General features: G+C 34.8%; 2 protein-coding genes across 2 annotated transcripts; one reads left to right on the plus strand and one right to left on the minus strand.

Moving 5' to 3' along the window:
* Positions 1–5,195: 5,195 nt before the first annotated feature.
* On the minus strand, positions 5,196–9,171 carry LOC125837565 (uncharacterized). Its single transcript, XM_049516659.1, has 4 exons — positions 8,778–9,171; positions 7,366–7,496; positions 7,081–7,188; positions 5,196–5,315 (listed from the first exon to the last, which is right to left on the minus strand). The coding sequence occupies exons 1-4, from the start codon at positions 9,169–9,171 to the stop codon at positions 5,196–5,198; spliced, it is 753 nt and encodes a 250-aa protein (XP_049372616.1).
* Positions 9,172–15,277: 6,106 nt separating this feature from the next.
* On the plus strand, positions 15,278–20,342 carry LOC125837566 (calcineurin B-like protein 7). The gene is made up of 8 exons (XM_049516660.1): positions 15,278–15,362; positions 15,766–15,848; positions 15,946–16,005; positions 16,090–16,198; positions 16,315–16,367; positions 19,913–19,993; positions 20,061–20,173; positions 20,267–20,342. The coding sequence occupies exons 1-8, from the start codon at positions 15,278–15,280 to the stop codon at positions 20,340–20,342; spliced, it is 660 nt and encodes a 219-aa protein (XP_049372617.1).
* The last annotated feature ends 1,683 nt before the right edge of the window (positions 20,343–22,025 follow it).

The following is a 22,025-nucleotide window of genomic DNA, read 5'->3' on the forward strand; positions in this document are numbered from 1 at the left end:
TATATGTCAAAGTCACATGTGTTTATCGTGCTTGTTCTATTATGTTTATGGGTTTCCAAACTTGGGCTGATTTGGTTATATGGGATATGAGGGACTTTGATATAATCTTAGGCATGACTTGGTTGTCCCCCTATTATGTTGTGCTTAACTGTAATACTAAGTATGTGACTCTAGAAATTCCGAGTAGGGAAAAGTTAGAGTGGAAGGGGTGTACAAGACTAATCCAGCTAAGATCATATCCTTCATTCGGGCTAGAAAACTGATGGGGCAGGGTTGTTTGGCATATTTGGCTCATATTTGGGATATTGAGGTTGAGTCTCCCTCTATTGAGTCTAATCATGTGGTGTCATAATTTAGAGAAGTGCTCCCTACTGATTTTCCTAGTATGCCTCCGGATAGAGAAATAGATTTTTGCATTGATTTAGAACCTGGTACCTGCCCCATTTCCATCCCTCTGTATCGCATGGCCCTGGTAGAATTGAGAGAGCTTAAGGCTCAAATCTAAGAACTTCTTGATAAAAGTTTTATCCATCCTAGTGCTTCCCCGTAGGGTGCTCATGTCTTGTTTGTTAAGAAAAAGGATGGTAGTATGAGGATGTGCATAGATTATTGACAATTGAATAGAGTCACCATTCAAAACAAGTACCATTGCCTCAAATAGATGAGCTTTTTGACCAGCTGCAAGGTGCATCAGTTTTCTCTAAGATTGATCTAAGGTCTAGTTACTATCATTTAAAGAGTAGGCCTGAAGATGTACCCAAGACGACATTTAGAACCCACTGTGGACACTATGAGTTTCTCTTTATGTTGTTTGGGTTGACACATGCGCCTGCAGCTTTCATGAGTTTGATGATGGGTGTATTCAAACCATTTCTCAATTCGTTTGTTACAGTTTTTATTGATGATATTCTGGTTTATTCAAAGAGTAAGGAAGAGCATGCCGACCATCTTCATATTGTCCTGGGTGTTCTTGGAAGACAAAAGTTATATGCCAAATTTTCTCTAAGTGTAAATTTTGGTTGGATTCAGTTGCCTTTTTGGGGCATGTAATGTCAAGGGAAGGGATAATGGTAAATCCCCAAAAGATTAAAGCCGTTAGGAATTGGGTTCGGCCTTGCTCTGTGACTGAAGTTAGGAGTTTTGTGGGGCTCACTAGCTACTGTCGTTGATTTGTGAAGAACTTTGCTTCTATTGCCACACATCTGACAAGGTTGACCAAAAAGAAGGTACCTTTCGAATGGACCGAAAAATGTGATGAGAGCTTTCAAAAGTTCAAGACTCTTTTGACCACAACACTTATTCTAGCACTACGGTGGAAGGTAAAGATTTTATTGTTTATTGTGATGCTTCACATTCGGGTTTGGGTGTTGTATTAATGCATGATAAGAATGTTATAGCTTATGCATCACGGCAGCTGAAGGTACATGAGAGGAAATACCCAACACATGATTTAGAGTTGTCAGCGGTAGTGTTTGCTCTTAAGATCTGGGGGCATTACCTCTATGGTATCAAGTGTGAGGTTTTTACTGATCATTTTAGTCTACAGCATGTGTTCACTCAAAAGGATCTGAATCTGAGACAACGAAGGTGGATAGAGTTACTCAAGGATTATGATGTGACCATCCAGTATCATCAGGGTAAGGCTAACGTGGTGGCAGACGCATTAATCTAGAAGGCGGTAACTATGGGTAGTCTAGCTTGCTTAGGTGCGACCAAGCGACCTTTGGGTAAAGAAATTCAACATTTGGAGTCTAAGTTCATTCAGTTAGGCATCTCAGAAAAAAGTGGGGTATTAGCTAGCATTGAGGTAAGGGCCACCTTCCTTGAAGAGATCAAGGCCAAACAGTTTGAGAATGAGAATTTAAATGAGCTTAGAAAGAAGACAGTGTCTGATAAGGCACAAGATGCGACCTTAGATACAGGGGATGTGCTCAGTTTTAAAGAAAGGATTTGTGTCTCTCGAGTAGATGACTTGATTTAGAATTTGTTGACAGAATCTCATGGTTTGCGATATTCTATTCATTCGGGTGTGACCAAGCTGTACCGAGACTTGAAGCGACTATATTAGTGGTCGGGCATGAAGAAAGATATAGCGGAGTTTGTGGCTAAATGCCAAAACTGTCATCAAGTAAAGTATGAATATCAAAGGCCGACAGCTTTGCTTCAGAGAATGCCAATTCCGGAATGGAAGTGGGAAAGGTAGCTGTGGAGTAGTTGGTCTTCCCAAAACTTTGGGAAATTTTGATTCTATTTGGGTAGTGGTTGACATATTGACTAAGTCAACCCATTTTATTCCAGTCAGAATAGATTACAATGCTCAGCAGTTGGCTAAGGTTTATGTGAAGGAGATAGTGAGGTTGCACGTAGTGCCCCTGTTTATCATATCGGACCGTGGTACGCGGTTTACCTCCAAGTTTTGGAGGAAATTAGATGATGAATTGGTCACACAACTCACTTTTAGTACAGCTTTCCATCCACAGACGGACGGACGGGTAGTCAGGAGGACTATTTAAGTGTTGGAGGACATGTTGAGGGCATGTGTGATTGACTTTGGAGGACGTTGTGATAAGTTCCTACCTTTGTGTGAGTTCTCATATAATAATAGCTATCACTTCAATATTGATATAGTACCGTTTGAGGCACTTTATGGGAGAGGATGTAGATCACCCATAGGATGGTTTGAGGCTGGAGATGTGAAACCTTTGGGGGTTGATTTGGTGAAGGATGTTCAAGATAAGGTAAAAAGCATCCAAGCTAAGCTTTTAGCAGCCAGAGTAGACAGAAAAAGTATGCAGACCACAAGGTAAGAGACATGGCATTTCAGACTGATGAGAAATTTCTTCTTAAGGTGTCACCTATGAAAGGGGTGATGAGATTTGGCAAGAAGGTCAAACTTAGTCCTCGATACATTGGACCATTTGAAATTCTTGATTGTGTAAGACCAGTAGCGTATAGATTGGCTTTACTTTCCAACCTATGGGAAGTTCATTCGGTATTTCATGTGTCAATGTTGAAGAGATATCTTGGTGATGGGGATTACATCATAAAATGCGACTCTGTGTTATTAGACAAAGACCTCTAATATGAGGAGAAACCGATTACAATTCTTGATCGTGATATACGAAAGCTGAGGACCAAAGAGATTAAGTCCGTCAAAGTTCAATAGAAGCATCGTCCAGTTGAGGAATCTACTAAGGAAACCGAGAAGAACATGCGAAACAAGTATCCCCAGTTGTTCGTCGATTCAGGTACTACTTTACTCTTATTTTAGCCCGTTTATTCTCGTTTGTCACTCGGGGACAAGTGATGGATAAATTGGTATCTATTGTAACGACATTTTCCTGTCATTCTAGAAATGTCATCAGGGAAATAAATTGGGTCAGAAAACTTTTTCGTAGTAACTTGAGAATTCCTAGCCTAGTCCAGATTTTGACGAAATCAGAGTCAATAAGATCTAGGGAGATCTGGTAATGAATGAGAGATATTTTTATCACATGAGTAGATAGCCAAGACGTTAAGGAATCCGTACAACTTTACAGAATGAATTCGGGCAAGTAGAACTCCTGAAACTAATCTTAGCGTGAACGGGTAGTTTTTGAGTGTCATAGGTTAAAGGTCTATTGTGAAATGAGTGTTTGAAACTCAACTTTTAACTCTCTATTTCCGTGTAAGCCGCCAGGGTAGAATTTTTTCCGCCAGGGCGGGGCCAATGTGGCGGGTTGGGTCCCGCTATGGCGCGCAAGTCGCGAATTAAACCCCAAAATGCTATTTTCTGCAAGTTTCGTTCTTGAGAGCTAGGAGACGACCCAAGGTGATTTCTTGATAGTTTTTCACTATTTTTTGTGCTAAAGGTAAGGATTTTACTCCCCTAATCTATTTTTCGATCAATAGAACTTAGATTTATGGGTGATTATCAATGAGGGTGGGTTTTGACATGAAACCTAATGGTGTAAAATGCCCTAAGTTGGGTATTGGGATCTCGGGTTTGGCCTAGGGTTGATAATTTCGATTGTAATCGGGGTAATTAGACCTTAATTATTGATCCTCGTATTGAATTAATTGTTTGTAGACCTAGAACAAGTAGAAAGAATCCGAAAAGGGAAGAATCAAGTTTCTTATGAGGATTCAAACTTGGTTTCGAGGTAGATGATTGTTTGATTTCATGCTTGTGTGATGTGTTAGTATCTGCTTCATTGTAATGTATATGTGTATGTGAATGTTGCACTATTGATCACATCTAGTGCAAATGAGTATGAATGAATGATTGTATACCATGAATCAACACTTGATGGTATGATTTAAGAGAATATACATTGTGATTGTGAGTGTGGCTTGTTGAATGGATCGGGTGTTACGCTCTAACACACTAACTGGGATCGAATGTCACGTATCGACATACATATTGGAACGAGTGTCGCACTCCGACACACTAATTGAGATTGGGTATCACGTTCCGGTGCACTAACAGTTTAGGTATGGGTTCCATGAGACGACCATTGACTTGTCATATATGCGTATTTACTTTATATTAGAACACTACAAAAAAAAACTATGTTTACCGACAGGCAAAATCCGTCACTATCCATTGAAAATCCGTCACTAAACATGATTAGTGATGGATTAGCAATGGATTATTGACTGTTGCTATTACGCTCGTTAGTAAGCTCTTAGTGACGAAAATATGAGTTCCGTCACTAGTTTAGCGACGTCATAGTGACGAAATATTTCCATCGCCACTAGTTAGCAACGGACATAGTCGTCATTATATTTATACAATTTTGTTGCTAATTTCATAATTCTAGGACGAAAAAATGAGTTCCTTCACAAGTTTAGCGACGTAATAGTGACGAAATATTTTCGTCGCCGTTGTTAGTGACGTACATAGTCGTCATTATATTTATATAGTTTTGTTGCTAATTTCATAATTCATTTCGTCATTTTGGATAAATTTGCGACAAAATTTCCGTTGCAACATATTCTGTCTCAACATATTAGGCCTTCAATAATCCGTCGCCAACATTCTTTACATAGCAACGACCAAATAGTCGCTAAATTTGTTGCTACATACATTTGGTTAAAATATCTAAAGAAAACTATCAAGTACTCTTAAATGAACCTACATTCATCAAAATGTTACTACACAATTCGTAGTTTCCAAAAAACATGACAATATCAAAAACTAAAGTTGCGGGAGACTAAGGGATATGATCGTCACTTGAAATTGAGGGATCAACCTCATCCACATTAGTAGTAGGAGACACTATGGGTGTCACAAGCGATGGGTTGCCAGAGGGATCAGTAATCGCTGCTTGCACCTGCTTAACAATAATAGGAATAAGATGACTAGTAAGTGTAGGCATCATTTGCTTTACAAACTCATCCATTTTTGTTGTCGATGTTGATTGAGAAAATGGAGGTGGTAATGATGATGAGCCACAACGATTCTGCCCATAGTAATTTTGTGCTTCAAATCCAAGACCGTATATTCAAGACAACATGATAATCCGAAGAACCCAGCCTACTCAACATGATAATCCGAAGCTGCAAAAAGGTAAAATTGAAGAACAACAAATTCAAGACAATAAGAAGAAATTAGGTAAGCCCCTTCCTAACAATAACTGTGATGATGCTTACACTAACAGTGAAGTTCATTTACACAATGGTGTAAAAGAACCAATTATCAAGAATATTACTCCTTTGCAACATGCACATAACCATGCCCATGGGGAGATTGTGATTTTATCTGGTAACATAAAATTCTCAGTTGACAAATACTAGAACCCAACATCAAATGGACAAGAACAGCCCAGGGAAATCAAAATCACCAACAACCTCCTCAAACTAATACCAAGAAGAACTTTTTGTTTTTAGATTAAGATTGGTGTTATGAATTAAATGGTGCATGCAACTTATGCAACTTACAGAAATGCCAATTCACATAGGATGAGAGCCCAGGAAAAATCCAGATTTATACATTCATTGATTGAAATTTGAAAAAGAGGGCAGGGTCGAGAGCTACAGAAATAAAGAAAAGAAACGCGACGTTTGAAACCTGATTGACCAAGGTACGAAACCATCACTTTCACTGCAAGCCTTAACTTGATGCTAACTACTTTTTCTTCTTACTACCACCAGCCTTTGATTTATTGTTAGCAACTCCTTTCTCAGTGGTGTGAGCTGTTTCCTATCTTTTAAGTGGAGCGGATGTGCTAACTGGAGCAACTCCTTTCTATTGCCTTTGTAATTCTATCAATATTGAATCCATTTTCCTTTAACAGAAAGTTAACTCAATCCCTAAACCAGCTCCCTATACGATTATTCAATCATATGTTGCTCGTCTAAGGCACAATAAGTCCAAACATGATATTCCTATTGAGTTTACTAGCCCTGTTAACACCACTAAACAGGGGTTGCCAGTAGTGGTATTTTAGAAAGATGATTGCATGGTCAAGATGGCAGCCAAATGTAAGTTTACTCTTGTTGGATAATGACTTACACCTGAATTACACTAAAATTGCACCAAAAAAAGCCTCAAACAGCACCTAAATTACCCTGAAGCAGCATCAGATTAACTCTAAAACAGGACTGAAATTGCACCAAAAACAACTGCACTAAAGTCACACTAAAACAACACTAGAATCGCACTAAAACAACACTAAAATTGCAGCGGAAAAGCATTAAAACAACACCTGCATTATATAAAAAAAGCAGCAACAAATACGCTCTAAAACACGACTAGAATTGCACATAAAACAACTGCACTAGAGTCATACTAAAATAGCAGTAGGATTGCACTAAAAACACTAAAATTGCAACGGAAAAGCATTAAAACAACACTTGCATTATATCAAAAAAGCAGCAACAAATACGCTCTAAAACACGACTAGAATTGCACAAAAAACAACTACATTAGAGTCACTCTAAAACAGAAGTAGGATCGCGCTAAAACAACACTAAAATTGCAGCGAACAAGCATCAAAACAACACCTGGATTGTACAAAAACAACAGCAACTAATATGATTTTGAACCTATGAAACCTGACATTTACATTTTTAGATAGGCTTTAAAGTTTGACTTACATGGACAATTCGAGAACGTTCACCAACAAATGATTTTCCATCATGACCATGTGTGTGAACGTGCAAATGTAACTCACTCGGTGTTGGATCTCTACCTTTTTCAATAGCCTATAAAAAAGAAATCACTTAATTATTAGATATAATCATATTAAGTGCATATTATGTGTTCAGATACAAACATATACCAGACAAAAAGATGTTAGTTAAAGAGTTCGTAAAATATATACTCAAAGGTTTCTTGTGATATTCTCCAATTGAGATAGAGCCGCCCGTGTGAGTCCCAACAGCAACTTCACGGCCATCACGACGATTCTTTGCATTTATTTCTGCCTTCTTAATACACTCATCACTTCCCCAAAGTTGCATCCATCTTTCCCACACATGTTCAGGTGCAAAACCTGGCCTAACTCCTCCCTCTTTTATTTTGAAAGTAATACATTAACATCCTGTCTATAAATGTGAATACACTTACTAAACTCACTAACGATGAAAAGCTAACCTTGAATTCTCCAAAATAAGCAGTTCTTACATCATTTGAGACACCTTTTTAATTGATTCCATTAGGACCAACTTCACTTTGAAAGACTTGGATATGAAATTAGAGCATGATTTAGATGGTTCCAACCCGTGTAAAGTCGAAGAGGTCATTAGGAGGGTTATCATAAATAAAAAATAATATTAGTATCTGACATTATATTTATCAGTGCTAACAGAATGAATAATCATATTACTGATAAGCTAGCAGTAAAATAGGCAAAAAAATAAGCTAGCAGTTATAAACTGATTTTCAGATTGCACATGATCTGGAAATTTTTTACTTGGAATTCTGCCCAGCAATTTTGCAAATTTTTTACTTGAAAAATCTGCAAATTTGACAGATGCATCACCTGAGAATCTTGCGCAGCAGTTCTAATGTTCTAAAGATTAATAAGCTAGGCACCTAGCAGATGCATCACCTGACTAAAAATAAAATTTTAAGGGTGCATACATGGATGTACTAAGAGCAAATGGTATTACAATGAATAAGTAACAACAACTAGCCTGCAACTTGAAGTGTATATAGAGAGTATTCTAGGCAACAAGACAATAAATGACAAAGGCTACATGCTACAACCCTGAAAATTCAATGAAATTCACACCAATCTCTTTCATAGTTTCTTACTATCGTAAAGAAAGATCAGTTCATTCTAACAGAAGCAACACATAATAAACATTTGTTGTTCATATAGATTGAGTTCAAAAACATTTCAATAGAAGCAACACAAAATAATTCTCAGCACGTCACTACGACTCTTGACAAAAATCCTAAATGTACACCTATAGATTGAGTTTAAAATTTTCATTTACAGTAGGTAAACTGAAGCTGCTGCAAATGTCGTCTGTAGTGTGCATTTTGAGCTTCCAGCTTGAAAGCTTAACCAATTCCTTCAAAAGCAGTATGGTCCAAGCATGTAAAGCCAAATAGAATACAAATACACTTTAAAAATAGGTACAAATACACTCCAAAAATAGGCAGCCGCAACTTAAGGGTGGAGAAATGACATGATATTAGAAACAATATTTCTTTGTTAGAAAATTAGGGAAGAAGCCTAAGTAGAAAGACAAGGGTAAGTAGAAACAAGTTACAAGAATAAAAGCAAAAGAATGGACTAACCCTGCATGAGTTATAAAGACAAGGGTCCGTGTATGACTATTACCTGTTGGGCTACCCTGAGGAGACAGACCCTGACCTATTACATTACTCTGATTTGGTGTAGCAGCAACTGTTTTGGTATGATCTATTGGGTTACTGTGAGAAGACATACCATGACCTATTACATTACTCTGATTTGGTGTAGCAGCAACTGTGTTGGTATGATCTGATGGGTTGTTCTGAGTAGACAGACCCTGACCTATTAGGTTATTCTGATTTTGTTTAGCTGGAGGTGCCTCAGAGATGGTTGGACTGATACTTTGAGTTGACGTTACAATGGTTGGGGTACCACCTTGTTGAGGAGAAACTATAGTGGGCATGGGAATAGTTGGCATGCTTACACGAATAGCAGGATTACTCCTACCTGAGGATTTGCCACGACCTCTGCCTCGAGCCATAGCTGTAAACAAATATAAAATATATATTGTTGTTAGATCATGACTGTTACAAAATAGAATAAAACATTATCCATAATAATGAGAACTATTACAGTAACAGAAAGTAAAGTGAAACACTTATCACAATCAGTAAATAACTGTAAGTAATTCTAATAAGGAATCATCTATATTAACTGTAAGTAATTCTAATAAATGCATAGTTAACTAGTATGTATAACAATTATTAAAGCTGCAATTAGTAGATTTAATTAAGAGTTAGAATAAGAAATAGAATACACATAGTTAAAAGCAGAAACTAAAGAACATTATCCTAAATTAAAAATCAGAAACAAAGAAAATACATTGAAGATACAATAGTTTTTTCAAGCACTAGTCACTATTTATGTCTTCTTCAAACTCTTCCTCTTCCTCATTTTCAGGACATTCAATCTTATTTCAAGCTAAACGAAATGGAAAGAGTTCATAGTTAAAATATCATATTTTCATAACACCCAAACGACTAAAATCTCTATTTTTAGTGGTCGACTGAAATGATTCCTAGTTAGGGTTCATATTTTGCAACTGGAAAACAATGGTATGTCGAGTTGAAACTGAAAAACAATGGTATGTCGAGTTAATCTGATATCCTAATGCAGGAATCTGACCGAAATTCCTAGTGGAGGTTCCTATTTTTCAGAGAGAAAGAGTTGAAAGTCATCAAAATCGAAGCTGGCCTAGATGTGGAAATACTGCAAATTGGAGCTAGGGTTTTAATTTTATAACTGGTTCTTGATAAACCTAGCTTGGGAAATTGATTCCCCTTGATATCTGAACCAACAAATCCATTTGGGGAAAATGGAGTTTGAGCGCTTACCTTTCTAGATGGAGACTTGCTTCAGAGCTTCGAGTGTTACCAGCTTCGAGATGGAGTTTGAAATCGAAATGGAGTTTCAGAGATGAAGGGCTTGGAGTTTCAGACCTTCATCTCTGAAAAGTGCAAGTGTGAGTGTGAATATTTTGTGCCCTAAGAATATATCACTTTAAAAAATATTCCAACGGAATTAGTGACGGATTATGACATCCATCACTTTCAAATAAATATATATATATTTAAAAAATATTATATTGACGGATATTTTTGTCACTATATAATATAAATTTTATAAAAATATATATAAAAGTTTAGCGACCTTTTTTTCGTCACTAATTCCGTCGCAAAATATTAATTTAATTCGTCACCCTTATTTTGTTACTAAATCCGTAGGGAAAATTAGGCGCCAAAATTTCGCGCTAATATTTAGCGACGAATTAAATATTTCATTGCAAATCCGTCGCTATATTATAAATCAAAAAAATCAATTGTTAATCTTGCAACAAAATGGTAATTTCGTCGCAAATCTGTCGTTATATAGTGACGGAATATAGTTCGTTGCAAATATCCGTCGCTAAACGCTGTTTTTTTAGTAGTGGAAATGTGGAAGGGTACATTGCTCCTGAAATGATAATTGATATTGTATATGTTCGGTATATGCGTGTTTATTATGGTGTGACTACTTGTATATGTTTCACTTATTGGAATAGTCGCGTGATTCTACCAATACACTGTGGTTGTGTACTGATGTTGCACTTGCTCTTTCTTTGTTGAGTACAGGGCATCTTCAGGCGGCTACTGACATACCTCATCTAGGAGATCAGTGATCAATCGAATTCAAGGGTGAGCTAGTTCTTCCAGGCTGCCATGAGTTCTATATGTTTTAGCCAACTCTTTTTGGACCCAGAATTTCTAGTTAGATATTCATATGTTTAATTGGGTTGTACCCATTTTATTTAGACTTGTTGAACTTTAGAGTTTTGGTACACTGACTTTAGGATTCTAGGAAATATTTTCGCAATATTTTGATAGTCGTTGTTAGACCTTTGGAGTTTATGGGAACTCTATTTTGATTTCTGCATTTAAAATTGATTCTGTATCTTTAAATGTTTAGTTCTTGGGTTAGCTGATTAGTATTAATGATTCTCCCACCGGAGGGTTAGTGTGGATGTCAATCACGACGATCTGGGTCGTGAAACAAATGCCCTCCAACTAAAACAAAATATCCAGAAGTGGATCATTTGTCAGAGGGTGACACTGCCCAATCTACATCTGAATATTCAATAAATTTCTCATGTCCTCAATCTTCTTAATAGTAATCATTTTCCTAGAGTGGATTTTATGTATAAAAAATGCAAATAGCTACATTCCAATAACTATCACATGGAGAATTCAAGAACTGACTTACGACACTAACCGGAAAGGTAATATCAAGTCGAGTCACTGTGAGATAATTTAAATTTTATACCAAGTTTCTATATATTGCTAGATCGTTAAGAGACTCCTCTTGACCAAGTAGAAGCTTAACATTTGAATCCATTGGAGAATCAATAGGCCTTCAATATGTCATCACTATCTCTTTCGAAATGATCAAGTGCATACTTCCTTTGTGAAATAGTAATTCCTAATTTGGATTGAGCAATCTCAATGCCCAAAAAGTACCTCAATCGACCAAGATTTTTAGTCTGAATGTGCTGAAAAAGATGATGTTTCAATTTAGTAATTCCTTTATCATCATTGTCTGTGATATATAACTATGTCATTAACCTACACTATCAAATACATGCACAAATTTAAAGCAGAGTGGCAATATAACACAGATCAACTTCATATCGTACTATGCCAAACTCCTGAATAACCATGATAAACTTTTCAAATCATTCTCGAGGAGGCTTTTTCAATCCATAGAGTGCTTGTCATAATTTGCAGACCACGTTACTAGAATCCCCTTAAGCAACAAAATAAGGTGGTTGCTCCATTTATACCTCATCTTCGAGATCTCCAAGAAGAAAGACATTTTTAATATTCAAATGACATAGAGACCAATGAAAAACCACAACCATGGATAAAAAGAGACAAACTGAAGCAATCTTGACCACATGAGAGAAAGAATCACCATAATCAAGACAAAAAAATATATGTATAACCCTTGGCCACTAGTAGAACTTTTATGCGATCAATTTGTCTATTGGGGCCAACCTTCACTATATATATCCATTGACAACAAACTGTTAATTTTCTAAAGATAGAGGAAAAAGCTCCCAAGTACCGCTACAGTGAAACACAAACATCTCTTCAATTATAACATGTTGTCAGTCTAGATAAGAGAAAGAGCCTCACCTATAGTCTTAGAAATAGACATAAATGATTGTAATGACCTAGAAGTTCATTTTTAGATTTTTTTGTAAAATAACTATTTCCCCCCCCCCCCCCCACCCCCGCGGATATTGATGTGAAATGATTTCTAATTAAGTTTTAAAATTTGGTTTCAAACTTTTAATGGAAGTAGTGAATTATGAATGTTTTTGGTTTCAAAAGACTAAAGTTGTTACAAAAGTAGTTTTTGATGCCTCTTGGAGTTTCGAGTGTCGGAATAGAATAATGTCGATTCCATCACTCCTGAAATGTGTAAATTGGTCTAGGAGAGTTGTCGGTTTCAAATTTCGAGTCTTTTTTGAGGATTTGAGGTCCTAAGTTGGAAATTTGTGGAATTTTAGCCTTTGGGTTGACTTTGGTCAACATTCGAGGTTCAGATGCTTGAATTGGATGACTATTTAAATTTCTTAGGTTTATTAAAGTAGTTTAAAATGCATTTGGATGACTATTTAAATTTTTGAGTTTATTTTCAAAATCAGATTTTATAGAATAGTGAATGAAGAGAGGAATTAATCAATGTATGAAGTATTTCAATGAATATTAATTGCTTATTAGTTTTCCTAGGTTGGTCAAATTATATATTTTCAAGACTAATTAACTACTCTATCAAGGGTATAATAGGAAGAATATGGTAATTTATGCATTGATTTTAAAAAATGACAAGTAATATGGTCCAACTATTTATAGAAATGGATAACATATAAAAAGGAACGGAGGGAGTATGATTCTTTTGCAATGTTTAGATGACTTATATTTAATAATGGTGATTTAATAAAATTATTCCTACTGCTTCTTAATATGTATATCAAGTCAATGTGAACAACTATTGTTGGACAAAGGGAGTAAAATACACATTTCTATATCTCTTCCTAGTCCTGGTCGAATATAATTAAATCTCTCATTATTGAGCATTAATTATAAAGTCAACAATTCTAAAAAAATAGCCTTAAATTAGAGTATTGTTAAAGCAATGATATAATATAAAGAGTTTGGCAGTACCATGATTTGTTTTCTCCATCACTATTGAAAGCAACTAATTTGTTCGTACGTATTTTATTTCCCTTTGGAAGAGTAATTAGGAACTTAAAAGAAAGAAATAGGTAATTTAGGTACACCGGCCTTATAATACAATTGTTTCCTTGTTTTTAATCATCAAGTAACAAATGACTAACAAGTAGGTAATTATATTGTGTAGAATAATTCTAATTTCGTAACTTAAAAGTGAAATAAATAATTTGCTTTAAATTATTACCAACTATATTATATGGTAAGAGATTTCCAACACCTCAACCAGCTAAAAGTAATATATTATATATATCTTCTCTTTTCGGGGTTAAACTATATAGAACAAGAAAAATAGACTGACGATACTAACCTATGTACGTATGTAATCCTTTTAATAATGTCAACCATTGTTCTTAGGAAATTGGAGGGTCACAATGTCAAAAATGGAGACAATTGAGGCTTACACGTATGTAACTACATTAATTAATGCATAAAATACTACTAATAATGTAACTATATTAATGCATAAAATACTAATAATAATGCAACTACATTAATGCATAAAATATTACTAATAATGTAATTAATTAAACATTGTGGAATTAGAAAGAGCATCGATTATTAGTTGGTATTATGTACGATGACTAATTGTACGAATTCAGTTACCTAATAATGAATCTTACTTTTCCACTATCAAAAGATTTTTTCTTAAAAAAAAAAAAAGGATAGTGAAGACATCATCAGAAGACACATTTTAAGATTATACATAAGGATTTGATTCATCACTGAATAAACCTCAAATAAGCACTAATATAACATCCAAGAGGTTAGTTCATTTCTTCTTATCTCTCACAATCTTTGTTCTTCATCTAGCTTCTCAATCATCATGGATATTTGTTTGTGTTACAAATATATTTTTATAATCATGGTATTATCAAGGTCTGCTTGAATACAACTCTAACAATTTTATATATACTTTCTATCTAGCTTCTACCAGCACAGATACGAGTAATTTACTTTCTACTTTCATGTTTGTGCCTTTGTGCGATTCTACAATGTTCCCTTAGATATCCTGTTTGAATTAGCTTTTGGATTATGACTTATAAGTCAAAAGTTAAGTTAGAAATCCTTAACTTATAACTTTTGACTTATTTTCATTATTTTCGCTTAGAATCAAGTGTCTTTTAGAAATACTCTGTATCTTCACGAGGCAATGGTAAAGTTTGCGTACACTCTATTCTTCACATACCGGTCATTTGTAAGATTTCACTGAATATGTTGTTGTTATAATGGTAAAGTTTGCGTACACTCTATTCTTCACATATAGGTTACTTGTAAGATTTCACTGAATATGTTGTTGTTATAATGATAAAGTATGCGTATACTCTATTCTTCACATACCGACCACTTGTAAGATTTCACTGAATATGTTACCGTTACTGTTGTTGGCTTAGAATCAAGAGCTTAAAAACTTTTATTTAATTTTATCCAAATACTATCAAAGTGCTTAAAATAAAAATAAAAAAGCTTTTAACCCATTTATAAGACTGGGGTTATGATACTATCTACTGAGGTTGAATTTACCTAATGTTGTGACTAGTGCCACCAAGAAATTTGGTGGTATGGTTGTGATCAACTCATTAACCAGAGCTTTCGGTTTCGAGTTTGGAAATAGAGAAATCCCCAATACAGAGCTCTTCTCCCTTTAATAGGCCATGCGTAATGCGTATCCAAATTAGTTGGGACGGTGGATATCGGATACCGGGTGATTATACCCAAAAAAGGGATATGGAAACATTAGTATTTAACTTTTCTGTTTGAAATTGTGACAGGTGAAGATCTGAAGCTGTGGTTCTTTAAGTCCTCAACTGGATTATGCATTCTCTAAAGGACTGCTTTTGTTTGAAGAAAACTAGACATCTGCTTGAGACCCATGATACTCTTGCTTCTGAAACTTGTTGTGAGTTAACAAGGCCACTTGAGTCTGTATAAATCTGAATTAGTGTTAAATAATTTTTTTATAATTTTGATGTCCTTATGATATTTTCTCCTTTTACTTGTTCTGTGTAATCGTCTTTGATACTTCACCAATTAGAATATAGTTTGAACATCCAACCGGAAATGTTTCGTTCAATAGTGTCCAACTTTAAATAATAATGAGTATAATGGAGAATATGTTGATATCTACGGTATTATGTGAGACTAGGGTCTATCGAAAATAGTCTCTCTACCCTTCACTAGGTAGGGACCACCCTCCGTACACCACATTTGTGAGATTACACTGGATATATTGTTGTTACTATCCATAAGTAGTTGTTTATTTTAAGGTGTAATTTAGCATGTGAGACGATGTTGTATTGCAGTTAGTGTGAATGATGTGGAGGCCTTATATATTCTATACAAGAGACTAAGCAGCTCCATAATTGATGATGGTCTTATTCACAAGGTATGAAAATTAGAAGTAAGCACTTTTGTGTACATATATAGCAAGAGATGGATAACTAATGTAGTTGAAATAAGCTACCATATAATGTTCAATGCAGGAAGAGTTTCTCCAAGCACTTTTCAGCTGCAGCCATAGGCAGAATCTTTTTGCAGATAGAGTAAGTAATTCATCCTTGAGTTAATTATTTTGCTATAGTGGCTTCACCATTATTTAATTCCTTCTTGTCACATTATTGTTGCAGTTGTTTGACGTATTTGATCTTAAGCGTAATGGAATTATTGAATTTGGAGAATTTGTTCGATCCTTAAGCATATTCCATCCAAAGGCTCCTCAACAAGATAAAATCACATGTACGTACGATATATTGTTATTACTTTAGATGGATCCTACATGTCTAAAACATATACTACTTGTTATTGAAATACAGTGCTCGCTGCTAACTTTAAATTAAATATTCTTGTGGCAGTTGCATTTAAAGTGTACGACTTGAAGAACACTGGATACATAGAACGCGATGAGGTAAACAACTCAAATGAACATCGTATCGTTGTCGGAACTATCATATCACTTTTGTTTCTTAGAGGAATTTATAGGCCTCCGATCCGTTTACTCTGCTCCTTTAATCTGAGTTCACATTTCGTACACTCTTTGTGCACTGTCGATAATAGACATATTTAACGTAAAGAAAAGATTTATTAGTGAATAAGTGCTGCTTTAAGTGCCGTATGTAAATTAGAATTCAGAAAAGGGTCAAAGTTGTCCTTGAACTTAGTAAAATGGTTTATATTTGCTCTACGTTGATAGTTGAAGTTAGATTTACCCTTGCCATCATCAAAATGGATTAGATTTTGCCCTTATTTTGACTAATAACGTAACCTTTCCCAACACGTAGGGAAAAAAGGTCAAAATTATCCTTGAACTAATGTAAAATGGTCCAAATTCGCCCATAAACTTTGAAGAATAGGGTCACTATTCCGACAGTGGCACCACCATCATCTTCGAAACTGTAAAGCTCCAACGGTAGGTCTCTATGATCTCGAGCTCAAATTAATCACCCTCAAGCTTCCAATCATCTCAAATGGAACTCAAACTATTAACAGATAAATTTGGACTTTTTTCAATTAGAATATTGTATATTGCAGATTGTAATGAACTAATATCTGCATTTTGAAGCATACAACATTTACAGATTGTATAGAGTTTGCTGAAGCAATTGGCTTGTCAAACTGACGAATACTTGTACAGTTAAGTAGTTATGTACAATTATATATGTTTTAACTAGAAATGGATCATAACTATATTTTGGAGGCAATACATCCATGTTAGAAGATGATGCATATATATAAAATTTCTATTATCATGCTTTATTTGTGAAGGTCCTTATGTGCCAACTATGAAGGTTAAAGATGGAGAGGTCACAAGAGCCATTCGCAAAACTTGACAATAATATAATGACTCTGACAAAAGATTAGTCAAGAAAAACCACAAAACTAGGAAGCTACTGATGAGTGGGATTAGTATAAATGAATACGATCTGATCTCATCTTGTGAATCAGCCAAGGAAATCTGGGATCTATTGAGAACAACGTATGAGAGTACTGAGGAAACAAGAAAATCTAAGATAGATATATTTACTACTCAATTTAAAAGTTTCACCATAAAAGAAGGTGGATATATTCATGAACTGCGTACCAGATTCTCTACCATCACCAATGAACTTATGTTCCTTGAAGAACATGTCCCTGTGTGCAAGCAAGTCTCTAAGATACTGGAAATTCTTCCCAGATCTTGGACAAATGAATTTGTGTTTGGCGATCATGAGACAAGGGATCCTGACGTGGTGACTCTGAATGCACTATTTGAACATCTTCAAGTTCATGAGTTGCACAGAAAAAAGGAGGGTCTCATTCTCAAGGGCAAAGACAAGAGGACAGATCTTATTGATGAGGCTTATCAGAAGAAAGATGCAAAGAGAGACGAATCACTTGCTTCCAAGGTGTCACAAAGTGAAATCCATGAAATAGATGAGAACATAGGCTATTTCACTCAAAGACTTCAAAGAATCGTGAGAGAACATGGAGGTTTCGTGAAGAAAGAAAATCATGGCAGGGCTACGAGCTCAAGTGACGTGTGTTACAAGTGTGATCAACCAGGTCACTCCATTAGAGACTGTCCTATGCAAAAAGCTAACCACGGGGAATATGTCAAGACTGGAAAAGGTAAAGACAAAGAGGGGAACCAGGTCTGTGACAAGTCAAGAAGAAGAGAAGTTGCTTATCAAGCGGTGAAGAAGGATCTGACTGCATGGGAAAATTCCTCAAGTGATTCAGATGATTCTGAACACTTTGATGATATTTTCATGGCAAAGTCAGATGAGGAAAATGTTGATGAAAAGGTAACTCTATCATATTTCAAGCAAAACTTGAATACCTTTTCTACTAGTAAATTGAGAAAGCTAAATGTTGCATTACTTGATTTGATAAGTGAGCTAACAACTGAGAATGATCTCATGAATAATAGCCTAGACATCTCTCAAGATGGAAAAATTGTTTGACTTTTAGTTGCCCAAATATCTGATATTGAAAGTCAAATGGTTGTCTTTGAAGCTGAAAATCTAGAACTGAAGGAAAAGATAAAAGGGGTGACTACTGCAGTTTTTAAAGGAAAGAACGAGGCCAACATATTGCAATTGGATCTTGAAAATAAGCTGCACACTGCTGAAATGAAGATGAAACTGGCTCTAGAAAGAAATCTTGTGTTGGAGAGAGACCTGGTCCGTGTAAAGAGGAATTGGGAAAATCCCTCAAATGGACCACTTCCTCTAATATTCTTACAAATCTAATTGGTCAAGGCAACAACAGTAGAAGAGGGCTGGGTTGTGAGAAGATAGATTCCTCATACAATCCTCACAGTAAAAATGTGTTTGATGTTAATAATCTATTGTGTGTGCATTGTGGTCGAGATAGACATCTTAAGAAAGGTTATTCGATTTTGAAAAAATATGAAGGAAGTTCGTCAAACTATTCCAAATAGAGGAATAGACTGAAGAAGGTACCTGGTCTTGCTTTTGGTCCCGAGTTGAAGAAAATCAGTTTGCCTTACTGGACAAAAGATTTTCTTATCACTCTGTTATCTGCTTACTGGGAACTTTGTCTCAAATGGGTTCCCAAGGGTAACAAGTAATTTTTTTATGCAAGTGAGAGGAGGTAGCATCAGTCAGTGTTGGTTTATGAATAGTAGATGCTCAAAGCACATGACTAAGAAAACAACAAAACCTCCTCTCTCTCAAGGCACTTTAAGGTGGAGGTGTCTCTTTTGGTAATGGCAAGAAATGGCATTCTTGGTGTAGGCAGAACTTGAAAGTATGTGGAACACTCTTTTGAAGTTGTGTACTATGTCAATAGGTTGAAGTACATTCTTTCAAGTGTTTCACAGATTTGTGATGAACAAAATGAAATTAAGCTCTTATAAAAAAATGTGTTGTCACAAACTTGCTCTCTCGGGTGATGATCTTGATAGAAAAGAGATGCAATAACATGTATATTGCTCATATGAATATTGCTCGTAGTGACAGTCTCACTTGCCTTAGTACTCAAAGTGAGAATGTTGAGGTATGACATGAAAGACGTGCTCATGTGAGTGTTTCTCTACTGCACAAACTTGTGTCAAGGGACTTGGGAGATAATGAGTTCAGAGAGCAATTACCTCTTTTAAGAGGATAATTTGAGCAATTACCTCAAATTGAGAAATAGTATGTTTTATACATTTGAGTATGAGTATATATTTATTGGGAGTAATATTGAGCATCGATATGTGGATTAATTTAATATATAGACCTAAATTGAGCGCAACCAATCCAAATGATTTATATAGTTGATTAATTAGTTATCTTCGCGTTCCTTTTCAATTGAAAATATTATTTTCGACGCTAATTTAATGATGTGATAGCTGTAAAAAAAAATGTTTAGAACTTAACTCACTCTAAATAAGATTGGATTCATCACAAGTTGGATCGGAGGAACTCAAAATTTTAAATTTTCACGGATGGATGTGTAATGTTGTAGCTGAAGGACATGGTATTGGCTGTTCTCGAAGAATCAAAATTGACACTTGCAAATGATGCCATTGAAGCAATCGTCCATAAGGTTAAAAAGATTTATTAGTATATAATTTCATAGATGGGAATGAATGTTATAGTATGATTTTGTGCAGACAATTGAAGAGGCAGATCTAAATGGTGATGGACGGATTGATCCAAAGGAGTGGAAGGAATTAGTTACGAGATATCCTTCTTTGATAAAGAATATGACACTCCCATACTTAGAGTGAGTGAGTTCATTTTTATAATTCTAAAGTTTTTTATAATTAAATAATTAATTGGGATGAACTCTAATTAATATATTGTAACATGATTCCAGGGAAGTAACTGTACTATTTCCATGCTTTGTCATGACAAGTAAAGTTCGCGACTCACAATTGGTATATGGAAACTAATCGATCATCAACAACTTTAAGAGATTATTTTTCTTCTTTCTTCTTCTTATATTATATATATTTGATATTTAATAATTTTATAGTTATGTATTTTTAGAATACCTATCATCTAGCATCGGGATTATATAAGTGTATGACTAAATAAAAATTCACTAGTTGTTTGCATTTAATGAAGATTTGAATTTAAATCATTCACATAATAATTCACTAAGAACATTTATTTTTCTTAAAAGGTAATGTTAAATAAATGGCCAAAAAATTTGGTCAGAATTTGACCAGAAATTTAAATAGTCTATAATATCTTTTTTATTTTAAAATAAACTGATCTTTTTTCCATTTTTTAATTAAAAGGTATTAAACTTAAAAGGATAAAAATGTTCAAAAAGGTAAAATAACAAAGTGTGAAATATATTATTTTACCATTCTGGGCAAATTTCGTGGCCAAAAGGATTTTTCCCTTCTTAAAACTCTACGATTTATTGAGTCTTAAAACATGTGAATCGGTCAAAATTAAAATGGAATTAAAATTTCATTAAGCGCTCATTAAAGCATTAATTGCTAAGTTGAAACCAATATAACGTATTGATTTCATTTTAATTTTCATCCAAATAGGTTGTTTATAAACTATTTGGTTTATTATAGGGAAAATTATGCGAGTTGGCAAACATTATTGATTTATTATTCAACGATGTTACAATTTGAATTAGTTACCGTGTGTAATTATAGTTTAATATAGTTTACTATTAATTATGAAACCACGAATGTATACGAAAAGGAGAAAAAAAAAGCATTTCCAAATTTATATATTCATTTATACAAATCTAACTTTTTTTCTCCCCACTCTTCATTCTTTAATTCTCTCCTAAAATCACTCACTCGTATATTTATTAATTTTGAAGTTGATGACAGCTAATACCTATTGCCATTAAGCAAAATCAAGTTACAAAGCAGGTTAATTTGTTTAATTTTTGCCTAATTTTAGTGCAAGGTTCGCATGTATGTAATGTCTAAAAAACGCCATTGTATTCATATCAAATTCTTCAAATATGCATATTATGTCTGAAGGATGAAATAACAAATGTGATAACGTTTTCATAGTATCTGAACAACACAGTGTAAGAGTAGGTTAAACATTCTCTCTTATTAACTACTAAAAACTATCAAGAAGGGGTTAATGGTTGAAGAATGGAAAAAAAAAAAAAAAAAAAGAGGAAATACAAACTAAAATGAGAATATTTGTTACTTGCCTGTGGTTAAGTTAAAAAAAATGTGTGAAAAACACAGTATTACATTTTTTAATCTGGTCTCAATTATTTACCAACTAGGAAAAACAACTTCAAGAGGATCATCAGTCAAATAGAGTAACCCTAAACTTCATTTCATTTTGCTTGTCACAACCAAATTTACTACAAAGAAGTTTTCAAATGTCTTATTTTACCTAATCTTCATTTTTGACATGCCATAATTACTATGCTTAAGATTGAGATCAATGATATGTCCATGAACGAACTCCTTTTTAGTGTATGAATGAGTGTAACACAAACAAGCTCCTCAGTTGTCCCTTCAGTTCCACATATAGCTCTGGTCTATGACCAAAAGCATCAGAAATTGGAACGATATAAACATCTTGACAACTTCATCATCGGAGCTTCTTTTGTTTACTTCCAACTGTAATATTAAACC

This window comes from Solanum verrucosum, unplaced genomic scaffold (assembly GCF_900185275.1).
Source record: "Solanum verrucosum unplaced genomic scaffold, falcon-dt-bn FXZP01000131.1, whole genome shotgun sequence".
Lineage (NCBI taxonomy): Eukaryota > Viridiplantae > Streptophyta > Magnoliopsida > Solanales > Solanaceae > Solanum > Solanum verrucosum.